Source organism: Channa argus, chromosome 7, assembly GCF_033026475.1.
Source record: "Channa argus isolate prfri chromosome 7, Channa argus male v1.0, whole genome shotgun sequence".
Classification (NCBI taxonomy): domain Eukaryota; kingdom Metazoa; phylum Chordata; class Actinopteri; order Anabantiformes; family Channidae; genus Channa; species Channa argus.
The window spans coordinates 25,352,308-25,364,772 of record NC_090203.1 but is presented as its reverse complement, the minus strand read 5'-3'; the positions used below and the strand labels follow the sequence as shown (position 1 = coordinate 25,364,772).

Here is a 12,465-nt window from a genome sequence, read left to right as displayed (position 1 = left end):
AGGACCGAGGCCCTGACTGAGGCTTGATGTATGAGGCCGTGGGGGGTGGCGTGGAAAAGGGTGGTGTGGTTACACTGTAACCGCTCTCTCTCTCCACGTCTGCTCTCTTTCTGCACTTTTGTCTATGTCAACACTTTCAATAGGTTTCTTCTTCTTCTCCATTCCTTCTTTGCTTTCTTGTGCTCTGCATGTGGGTGGTGGTGGGGCACCTACAAAGCTGAGCCCGACAGCTGCAGGTACTACACCTTCTGTGATGTGTCGCGTATGACGGCACAGACCTCCGCTCTCACTGCCTCCCCATCACACTGCACACGCACTCCTGTCTCTTTCTTTGTTTTCTCACACGCCTCCTTCAGTGCCAAGTGCAAGAAAACACAGCAAACTCCACTGCAACCCCAGTTCACAGAGGAATCCTGCGCAGGGTAAATAGGCCCATTTGCACAAATTGCTGTAAAAACAGGCAGACGCCATCCCTCTGCTGAGACCTGCCTCCTGCTTCAGCAAAGCCTCTCCTGTGCTGATAAATGTGGGCTGCTTTGTGTTTGGCAGGCTATAGGTTGAGTGCAGCCGGGACATGAACTGGCATGTTCTGATGACTTGGAGAACGTTCTGTCGACCATTAAATTATTTAGTGAATGTGTCTGCAGTGAGTTTGGAGGCACATTCACAGCAGAAATGTTTATTTAAACCCTGAAGAGTTTGCACTCTTTTTGGGCAGGTGAGAACAATGCCAAATGCCATCAGGTCTCGGTCTTCTTCCAAGTAAAAGGTAACTCAGTTCATGCTACATGTGAGAAAATAATAGGAGCCACCAAGTGGTAATAAGTCCATAGCATGGTTTTATGGGTATGAAGAGATGAAGAATACATCTAATGGCTATAAACCCCAGAACAGCCAGAGATACTGTTGTCTCATGTTAGACATAATTATCTCGTTTTTGTGAGGTAACAAGGTCATTTCTCAGCATAATTTTTTAACAAGATAATATTTCACGTTGTCTCAAGATAACAAAGTTTGAGATAATTGACCAAAATCCAAATGACTGTCTCAGCCTCCGTAGGTCATATGTAACCCCTTATCCTTTAAAGCTTGTTTAATAAAATGGGATTTTGCTTTGGTTCAACAGTGTAATGTTTCAGGCAATCACTTTAATCGATGTTATATATAAGATAACGACGCTCCCCTGACCCCCTAAATTCTGACAGGTAAAGAGTGAAGCAAAAAAACACTGGCAATCCAGAAACGTAAACTTTTTGCATGTCTGGTGCATGTGTGTGTAGTCTTACACAGGCCAGAAGAAGGTAGCAGCCTTCACTCCCTGCTTGAGTGATGTGATCCAGATCTAGGAATAATCAGCAAGGTCTCGTTATTTCATCAGTCTGACACAGTCTATAATGAATTTATTATGTAATCCTGGACACAAACAATAAGCGTGAGGGAGCCAAGGTCAAGGTTTACTGTACGCTACAGTATAAGGGTAGAGGAAGTAACTCCTGTTACTCCAAATCATTTAAAAACATTCACACTGGTTGTGGTTGTGTTTGCACAGTATGTATGTAGGCTGTTACATGTAGCCATTATTTTGTAATTTGGAAACTTTTGTGTGAACGGTTGACTAAGTCGAGAGCGTGAATTAAATAATTTGTTTGGAGAAACGTAATTTGTGAGCATGCTTTTCCTTCCTTGACAACTCCTTGGCTCCACATAAATGTTACCCTTCATTCATCAAAGCAAAAAAAAAAAAGAACTTCTGTCCAATTTCATATCTTTGCCAACCAGTCAAGTTTAAATGCATGTGCCCAGACTCATATTCTAATCAGTTCATCTGTCAGTCCAAGTGGATGTTTGTGCCAGATGTAATAAAATTCCCTCCATGCGTTACTAAAATATTGCATGTGACCACCAATATCTAATCAGTTCATCCATGACTCCAAGTGGACATTCTTACCAAATGCCTCTGCGATGGCAAAAGGCATGAAACGAAAAGGGACGAGATGAGACAAGAAGAGAAGAGACGATACTTACAGGCTGCCCTCCCCACCAGCGATGATTCAGTTTCTCTCGGCTTCTCAGTGTAAAAGTGGCATCAAACACTGGGTCATACATGGAGTTGCCAACAATACCATGAGATTCTGGGTAGAGTCCCTGAAAAAGATTGAGAACTAATACTATGACTGAGACTATTACTTAGTTAATAATTCTACTCACTGTATGTTCTTTTCTGTGCTGCCCACCACCACATTTAAATATCATACTGTTTACAGGAGTGTGTATGTGAACAATTTCCCTGTTTCACTGCTAGTTGTAGCCATATTAGGTTATTTCCACTGGCAGAATTAAAAATAAATCAATACAAATTGAACAGCCTGTAGTTTCTTCAGAGTAAGATTTTACATAGATGGTGGAGTGGTTACTGCTGCCACCTCACAGCTAGAAGGTCGCTGGTTCAAATCCATCACATTTGTGACAGCTATGCCATTTGCCACATAGTGAAAAGAGCTAGAGAAGTGGTTACAACTTGTGACAACTGGAAACAATCCTGCACTAGTCAGCCTCAGCTGAACGTCAAGAGAAGCCTGAAAGACAGACAACATGAGTGTCCCTGTGCCATACCGTAGCCAGGGAGTAGAGGTTGGGAAAGGTTTTAGAGGGATAAACAGGTCTCATGTATGGTGCATGGGTTCCACATGATCCTGGAAAGTAGAACAAAACACCTATTAGGACAGGAACCCACTGATAAAACTAGATAAACTAGATCTAGAGATCTACAGCTAAACCATCAGAGCCTTACTGAGTTTCTCGATGTTGGGTATGACAGTGTTTCCTCTCTTCATGTAAGATGCTCTAAATCCATCCACTGACAGCGTGATGAGCGGTGGACGCACAAAGCTGCACAAACACAAAACCAGAGGAGGAATGAGATGCTGTTAAACCTGGTCAACTTTTTTCAGTGCTCAGCTAATAATTCAGCTGTCTGGCAAATAGATAAGGTAACAAACTTAATGTTTGGTTGGAAGGAAGTTCACGCTTGACCTTGGCACCATTTATTAAAACAAAACAAAAACAAGAAAGAAGATCTGTTTGTCTCATTATGGCTCTATTCTGCTGTACTGTTGAGATGAAAACATACCCAGCTGGACATTCAGGGGTCTTGATCTCCTCGCAATCATCCTGAAGCCATGAGCTGTCTCCTGAAACAAAGTCAAGCCAGATGTTAGAACTTTTAGCCGCACGAACAAGATGGCTGAAGTATTGTTAGGGTTGGTTTGTCAGTCCATAGATTCTTCATGGTTTCTGGAGGATGAATCCTACTGATTTAGGTGATTCCCTGACTTTATATAGCAATGGGAGCTTTTATCCTGTTTTTGAGTAAAATGACCCCAAAAACCGTGTTAGCTCAAAGCATTGCTGTGCCTGAGCAGAGCCTCACTGAGCAGCTAGAGTCGACTCCTAATCCTGTTTGTGGTGGTAATATTGAAATGATGTTAGCGAATAATCATTGATTGCCCAAAATACTTTAAAGAGAGTAAATCCTACTGATGTATTGATCAAAAACTAATTTGTATTATGACCATTACAGCATCATAGAGCTATAGCCTCTTAGACAGCCTATATTTATGCCCAGTAAATATTTATTAAAGAACATTTAAATTCACAGACCTTTACACAGAGTCTTGTAGTTGGTACAACAGTCTCCTCTGGCCAGACAGTCATCAGAACAGTGGCAGGCATACAGTTCATTCCGACTCTCGCCACACCGATCCTTACTGCACTCATAGCCTCCCTCTGGTTATAGAAAGAACGGGGGGGAAATAAGTGGGATCTCAAAGTGGGATCTAACACATTTAGAGTAAAGACCTGAGCACAGACATAAAAGCAAGCATCATCATTTCTGGCACAAGAAAGAATAGAGTGGCAAGGCTATGGTAAGCCAAAGACCACCAGGCTGAAGGAGAGAATGTAAAGGGGGACCACAAACACTGGAATTAGCATGGGGGAAACGGAAATACACAAATAGACCATGTTAATTCAAAGCACATTGGGGAAAAAAACCGTCCTTTTCCAACAGAACTCCTTTAGATGACATCATCTGTTCAGGTAGTGAAAGTAAAGATGCAGCATTCAGACGGCTAAAGCATCTAAACATATATCAAAGATAAAAGTACTTCTACTGCAACAGAAAATTATTTTCCTAAATTTTCCTCTGACAGTGATATACAAAGGGTCTGAATTAACTGGTTGTAATATCTCTAATGTCCTGCTGCATCACTCTCTCTCCCAAATAGATCCAAAGTTTGCCAAAGAGCAGCCTGACACACAACACTACTGGGAAAATGATTGGCAGACTGATAAACGTTGAATAGTTGGGGAGGGGAGTTTGAAGCTGTGTGTCTTCCAGCATGAAGCTACTGGTCCTACCAATCTGCCAGATGTTTTGTTGTTGCTTTTGTTGCTCTGTTCTTTTCTCTCTCCCCTTTCCACTCACCCCAACCGGTCGAGGCAGATGGCCGTCCACCCTGAGCCTGGTTCTGCTGGAGGTTTCTTCCGTTAAAGGGAGTTTTTCCTCTCCACTGTTGCCTATGGCTTGCTCCAGGGGGAATTGTTGGGTTCTCTTTTATTTATTTATTCTGTAAAGTGTCCTGAGATGACTTTGTTGTGAATTGGCGCTATATAAATAAAGTTGAATTGAATTGAATTGAATTGAAAAGGCAGCACCATGGAGCCAAAGGTGACCTGCATATGACGATTTGGATTATGCAGCATATTTGCTACAAAATAAAAATATATTCTGACTATGAATGAGCTGATGTAGTTGTGTGAGAAAGAATAACATACAGCTACAAAAGAGGGTTGATCGGTTTTTAAATCCAGTGGTTCACTTTTCCTTTGAATGTTTATTGGATGTCTAAAGTATAGACATTAACAATTAAATAATAAATGTTTGTGTGTAATTAGCTTAAACATGTTATTTCTGTCTGCACTAGATGAAGCTCAGATCTTATTTTATGACCAATTCATGCAGAAAAACAGGTAATTCCTGTTTTACTTTAGACAGTGTGACTGAGTCATTGAATACTATATACTATACTGTTGGTACTGCAACTTACTGCAACTAATTTATAACAACATCCTATGTATTTTACCATTAATAAAGTAATGTGGAGATCACAGCTTTAGAATAAATGTAGTAGAGTAGAAGTATAAAACACCATAAACAAAAATACTAAAGAACAGTAGAAGTACCTCAAAACTATATGGTGATGAAAGATGCATTATGTGGCGGATAGTTTATTCTGTTGGATAGAATTTCTTGGCCACCTGGTGGAGATTAAATGCCGGATGTCCAGGGATTTCCTCCCGTATAATGACAAAAAATTTTGACTTTGATTTGGCTTCTCTGACCTAAACCTCACCTTGAACAGTCCCTTTCCTCTGATTTCAAACACACCCCCAAAACTCTGGGAGCCATGTTTGTTTTTTAAATCATTGCAGCATGTCCATTGCTGTTGTTCTCTGCTTCACTAATATCTCTACTCTACAAGTGCAAGAGAGCTTAAATTATAGTTTTTATCATTTAATCGTACAGAAACTGTTCAAAATAACACCACACATTAACATCAAACAAAATGTTTGGCATTATCGAGTTTCATCACAACAGAAATACAGCAAAGGCGGAAACTCTGTAGAAGGGAAGGACAATTGAGAGGACAAGAGGGTGCTGATAATCGAGTACCTGTCCTGAGGCAGAGCTGGTCAAAGTCAGAGCAGCAGCTGTTGTAGGTCTTACACAGGTTGTCACAGCGACAACTGGGTGGTTCCAGCTCAACTAGCTCAAAACACCTGTTCCTGCAGGAGCCGGAGGTCAGTACGTATTGAGGCGCGAAGCGAGCTGAGGACACAACAAAAAGACTTTCAATAATTACAGATATTATATGGAATAATGTGGTGTGTTGGTTGATTGTACTTGTATACACATCTTTATACTGTGAACAGGTGTCGTCTCAGGTGTAATATTGTGGGGAAAAAAGTCTGACAGACATGGAAACACATGTAGATGTAGATGTTCTACAGTTTTAATCCAGTGTCTGCATCCATTGTTCTGTTGTCTATAGGTATGTGTGAAGGAAATGTAAAACTCTCCTAGGATTGAAACCCCTCACTTTCCTGATCCTGTAATATCCTGTGTAGAGTGTGGAGTTTAATACAGTGAATTTTTGTGTGATTATGTGGTTTTCAGCAACTGGTAACGCTGAAAACACAACGTTGTTCGATGGTTCCTAGAACCCAGCAGATGGTTCCTAGAACAGGTCATACAGCATTGGTCTCAATATTAAACCTCAGTAATCCAAAAATATCACGTGGCAGATGTTGAACGGCTAGGTTCATTTTTCAGGTTTGTACTTGTGACTCAGATCACTGATGACTGTAGATCAGAACATATTCCAAAGGTTAACAAAACAAGAGTAATGTGTCCATTCAAACACTAAAAGGGGTTTTGATTTGTGGAGCTATTCCCCCCTGTTTACACTTCCTATGGGTAAATCCTTTCCTAAAATCCTTACAATGCAAGTGATAGGGGCCAACATCCACAGTCTTTGTCCTGTGCACCAGTATATTAAATGTGCATGAAGCTAATCTGAAGCTTCAGCAGTAAAACAAATCAAGTGGATCTGTCATTTAAGTGTTTTTTGTTTTTCTTTTTTTTTTGTTTAGTTAGTTTATTATTTCGCACATAAAAAACTACATAAAAGCTTAACGAAAGACATAAAAAGGCATAATAGATGCGACTGGAGAGTTCGAGAAGCTACACAATTATTCTATGGAGCTCCCAAAACTTCAATCAAAATAAATAAATAAAAAATCAACATGGATATATATAAACATACATATCTAAAAATATTACACTTTACACTGAAAGAATATTGAGATTCCTAAAAAGTGGCTCCTAACACAAGTCAAGTAAGCATAAGTAAGAGAAAAATAAAGAGGAATCTGGGGGAACAGAGTAAATTTAGTAATCTAGTTAGATAATCAGCAAACAGGCAAACAAGATGGGCTCATTGAAGAGGTCACAAAGAGGACAAGAGGTCACAGGGTGTGTCATGATTAGAGGACTGCTTAAGGTCACAGTAGGCCCTTTGTTCTGTCTACAATTGTTCCAAGATCTAGTAATACTTGACTGAGGAAGAGGGGAAATTTCTATCACAGGTAATCGAATAAAGTTAATCTGCACTCTGTTCACCACAACTTAAGCATGATTCCTCCCAGGCTTCCTGCATGCACCTGTAAATATTATGAAATTTGATTTCTTAATGATTATTTAAATTCCTCTTTGTGTTTCCCCGTCGGGTTGCAGTGGAAAGAAAGTAACAAAAGAAGAATTTGTTTCCTAAAAGGCTGCAACTTTGGGAAACGTGTGACTAACTCAGAGGGCTGAAGTCTGGAATAGCTTTTAATACATTTTGTACAGATGGAGGATGGTGGACTGTGGCTCTCTTTTACTTAGGAAACGTCTTTTGGAGAGGGTTCCTGGGGTGGAGCCATTACAGGAAGTAGTACTGTTTTTTGAAAATGTGACAAAATATTAACCTACTCTCACTCGCCACTTTAATAGGGACACCCGTTAATTGCTTGGTAACACAAATATCTGATCAGCCAATCACGTGGCAGCAGAACAAGTTACGAGCTAAACAGTCACAGTCTCTTTAAAAATCAGTACTTCCTTATCCTCAAGTTATACAACCCTGTCTTCTAAAAGTTACATTCCTATACGACTAAACTGCGAACGCGATTATGTTTTCCGAGGAACGTAATTTCAACCATTATGAGAATATAGGCTGACATAACGTAGTGAGTTGCAAATATGTTGATACTGACCATATCAATAAAATGTTACCAGAAAACCTAATTTTGTCTGCCAAAATATCCGATATTCCAGAAATTATCCGGTTTTGTTTTCTGATGTAATGTGTGATCCTGCACTACAATCTACGCTTTGTGTAACATTTTATTGCTGGGAATAGGCAGGTACAGGAGCTGGTAAGGGTCAGGGAAAGATTGAGGCCTGGTGTAATAGAGTAAACAGTAATTTTCGTCGGTGGTTTTCTTGCGTGAACCTAACCAGACACATTAATCATCTCAGGTCTTTGGCTTGACAGTCCTAAGCTTAGTAACCACCTTCTAACAGCTCACTCTCCTTAATAAAAAGTACTGTTTGTGCGAGTCACAAAATACTTTGACCACAACACAATGAATAACTTCTGACGTTCACTACAAAAATATAATTGCATTTGCAGTTTAATTGTACGGGAACTATTTTTTTTTAGGAAACAGGGTAGCGTCATGTAGCAAGTGATGCTACGTTACATACTAACTAAGTCTCATGTTGGACTTGAACCCCGATTTATGCTTTAGGTCTCAGTAGTACCTTGTGGTGTTGTATCGACTATTGCCGATATATGTTACCAAGCAGTAAAATATAGAAAGTGAAGCTTTCTAAAGGACTGAATCAATATGAAGCAATTGTGTTGAGTATTTAAGTATTTATTAGCAAACTGGATCACTTTTAAATTTGCTCTGCAACTCTAAATGTGCAGAATGAGAAGCAGATGTGATGGTCAAAATCATTTCTGATTCGAGGGATGTAATCAAGCTTTATTTGGGGTGATCACACGATTCTTCGTGTGGTGAAGTCAGGTTTTGAAATATCTTGTCGCTCTATACTTCTGCTTCAAATCCTTGATACTGGTAAGAGTAGTCTGTTTGGACCGTTAAATCACTAATAAATTGTGTCTCTTCATTGTCTTTCAAAGACAATATAAAGAAAGCCTTATTTAAGTCTCCAATACCTTGAGGTTGATTTCACTACATCTCTGTGCAGTGTTTTAGTGCTGCTCAGATGGTTTCACTTTACACTTTGCAATGATTTGACTTTTTTGATTTTGTTTTTTTAATTCTTCAATAAATAATTAAGTTTTAACCTGTTTTAAGTGAGGTGTTGTATTCTTGGACCACAAATCCAGTTTGAAAACATTATCGTCATCTTCTTTTGTAATTGTGGTAATATCTAAGTCTTATGATTGATCATAGAATTTAATAAAGCATAAAGAGCTGTGGATAAAACCCAGATGAAGGAGAGATAAAAGGAAGCATCTGGTGAATGCAGTGTCACAAAAGTGGAGAAATACAAAGTGTCAACAAAAGGCAAAAATTCTCTTTCAAATTCACAATGTTTACATACACGTGCAAAAAACAAAACAAAAACAAAAGCGAGGCAAACCTCCACCTCCTGGTGGCAACAGGGTTTGAGAATGTGGAGCAAAAAATGAGCTCCATCGCTCTCTTAATATTGACTCAATGTAGAGCAACACAAACACACTCTCTCTCTCTCTCTCTCTCTCTCTCTCTCGTCACAAAAAAAAAAAAAAAACAAGCAGTCCAATCACGACCTCGGAGGGTCACAGTGATCCGTTGTACACCCCCCCACCTCCACCCCTTCAGCCACCACCTCCACATACTCTCTTCTCACTCATTTCATATGCGCTGGCAGACATTTCATACAGAAAATCACCCAGCAAATAAACAGAGCAAGTTACATTCCTCAGGAGTTGCAGTTGGTGATGTGGAAACTTCCTCCTTGCATATTGTTCAAAGCTCAAAAGCCTTTTTTTTTTTTGCGTGTATCTTGGACATAAAGCACGTCTTTAGGCATGTCCTCCTCACACTTAGCCAAAATACATTAATAGACATCCAAAATACACCTCATACTGCTTGTGCTGAGCCACTTTGGCAACTCAATTAAATTGTGTGTTTTTGCTTTGCTTTACAGTACGCACGCATGTTTCTAATGTGTTTAATGCAACTGTGAAAAGTTTTAACATGTATCTGACAATTATTTTATTCGCTGTGTTGACTAATTACTAATTGATTAATTGCATTGTGAATTCATCATTTAAAACCACGTCAGACAGTAGTAAAACATTCCCATACAAAGTGATCTCTGGGTGGTACAATGGTTTAGATTTGACAGCGCACATGCAAAACAAGTTAACAATAAATATTTTGTTCGTCTTAAAAAGTTGGTTTCACTGGTGTGTAGCCACCAGCATTTGCTTAGTGTTGCTACTATCTAAAGGGTCAGTTAATGAAGCAGGTCTCTCCTTGAATCTGACTCAACAAAGTATGATCATGTTTGATTTCTACACAAACTTTATTTTTGAGGTACACGTTGAACATATCTGGACCAGACTGTCATGCTATCAACAGCATCAAGTTCAATAGTGATTAGATTTAAATACGTTTTGTAATATAGGGAACTTGGGCTGGTGCACTGCTACTTTTGAACTTAAAAGACTTGTATGTATTTAGAAGTTCAACTTCAGTAAAGCATATGAAGTGGTACCTTTTTGGGAATATTTGGCTCATTAAATGATGTAAAGATACTTCAAGTATCGACGGATTGTGTCAACACTGCTGTGTGGCATAATTGACAAAAATATATTATGCAGCACTTTTACAAAGGCTCAGTCATCTGTTGTTCAAGTAAAAGGATGCAGCCTTTCACTGTCACATGTGAGAGAAAACTAAACACTGTAGGCTGTGACTGAGAGGAACGAATCCAGTCACTTTCAGAAGTTTTATATACTAAAGAAAATTATCTGCAGCTCAATCAATAATGTAAACTATATCTACTATGAATGAAGCTTGAAACCAAAACAAAAAACAAAAAACTGTTTCTACACAAAATAGTTTATGTGAGAGCTGCTTCTCTAACTTTTCTTCTGTGAAGCGCTGAATAATTAAACACCTTCAGAGACAATGTCTTGGTCTGTAAAGGGAAAATCCCTGGTTGAACTCCTGCAGCTCAGAGACACATGCAACCTGCAATGATGAGTACTTGAATAAGCTTTGACTAGAAAAGATTCCCAGGTTTCTTGTTGCTTTACTGATTTGTATAGGAATGTTTATTCTACCATAAGTTGGAGTCACCTCAGTGGTGTGGATTGTCGCACAGGCTAAAGCATTTCAAAGATGTTCACTTTGCAGCGTACTCACACTCCGTCCTGGCTGAAGTCGCATCCTCTCCTGAGCGTTTGGGTCGATCGTAGACAAATCCCAAACACACATCGGTGCCACACAGGACTGACAGGATCCAAACAAACTAAGACAACAACAACACATATGACTTTAGAAATACTATAAATCTAACTACTGCACAGGCTTGTGAAAGATCAGAGCACATCGTTCTCTGGTTCTCTCAGGTTTCTAATTCTCTTTTATCTACTTGGTGCATTACATTACATACATATGATCATTACCGTTGGTGTGATTATTGCAAAATTCTTCAACATGTCTGTTTATCCTAATGGTTGTTAACGTTCTGTAGTGAACTAGCTGTTCCAAAACATTATGACATTTTCAAAAGTTCTTAAACTTCGACTTTAACTTTGGACACTTAAAGCGGATTCCTGGAGCTGTCCTGTCCTGCCCTGTTACTGGGACTGCTTTAACACCGTTCATACTGCATTTTCTCGATGACCTGTCAAGACCACTGCGGGTGCTTAGTTCAAAGTGAATAGGGACCACCCGCATCCGCCTAACAATCGCCTTTGATAGTTTGAAACCTTTGCCCTTTGGAAATAACAGACGAATCTACAATTGATTTGCAAATGCTCAACAGCATGAGGGAAAAGGGGTGGGGTGGGGGGGGGTCTAGAAGAGAAAAACGCAAAGAACAATAGAAAAATGTCATATTGACCGCAGTTGATAAGGTTGTTAAAATATGCGGTTAAACGCGTAATTACGCACTGATTTACGCACGGCGATGTCTCGATCTGAAGTGGACTGCAACTAAAACTTAAAGACATGTATTCTTACCGTACCAGTGTGTGCAGAAACATGCTCCTCTATCGGGTAGACTGTAGTCCTCTGCTATGGGTTGGAAAGTGAGTGATGCTAACTCCGAAAATGAAAGACCACGGTAAAGGGGGACCATTGTAATGGGCAGGAAAGTGAAGGGAGGGAGCGAGATGGGAGGTTGCTAGAGAGAGCGCACCGGATTCTTATTGGTATAGCATTAGAGGTGGGTTTCTATGTTGGGCAGGGTTAACAAGGAGACATTATCCATTTAATGCACACATTATCTGCAAAATAATGTCTCTGTATTGTTAAATTTGGATTAGTTACACAAGTGGTTAAAATCATAAAAATTGAACATTTTGCAGTTCGAAAACGAATAGATTGTGACTACTGCAGAAAACCCCCCTGCAAGTCTGGATCCTCTCAGTTTATTTACTAGAACTAACTAGCTATACGGATGCTGGGATTATGGCCATGGTCGATTTTCTAATTGAGCTATTCATGAACACTGGTAATACATCAGTCTGTCTGGTGGAGGTACCAGGTTTACATTGTGACAGGTGGTGGATTATAATACTGGCTTTTAAGTAGCACTGACAACTCGAT

General features: G+C 39.6%; 1 protein-coding gene across 2 annotated transcripts in view; it reads right to left on the bottom strand.

The window, feature by feature from the left end:
* The window catches only part of enpp2 (ectonucleotide pyrophosphatase/phosphodiesterase 2), a 29,312-nt gene extending 16,964 nt beyond the window's left edge, over positions 1-12,348 (bottom strand). For both annotated transcript variants that reach the window (XM_067510653.1, XM_067510654.1), the window contains exons 1-9: positions 11,883-12,348; positions 11,056-11,161; positions 5,735-5,890; positions 3,661-3,786; positions 3,131-3,191; positions 2,792-2,889; positions 2,614-2,693; positions 2,026-2,145; positions 1,287-1,342 (exon numbers count right to left, since the gene is read on the bottom strand). In XM_067510653.1, coding sequence (XP_067366754.1) covers positions 1,287-1,342; positions 2,026-2,145; positions 2,614-2,693; positions 2,792-2,889; positions 3,131-3,191; positions 3,661-3,786; positions 5,735-5,890; positions 11,056-11,161; positions 11,883-11,900 — 821 coding nt within the window. In that variant the 5' untranslated portion in view covers positions 11,901-12,348. The remainder of the gene's footprint in view (positions 1-1,286; positions 1,343-2,025; positions 2,146-2,613; positions 2,694-2,791; positions 2,890-3,130; positions 3,192-3,660; positions 3,787-5,734; positions 5,891-11,055; positions 11,162-11,882) is intronic.
* Positions 12,349-12,465: the final 117 nt, after the last annotated feature.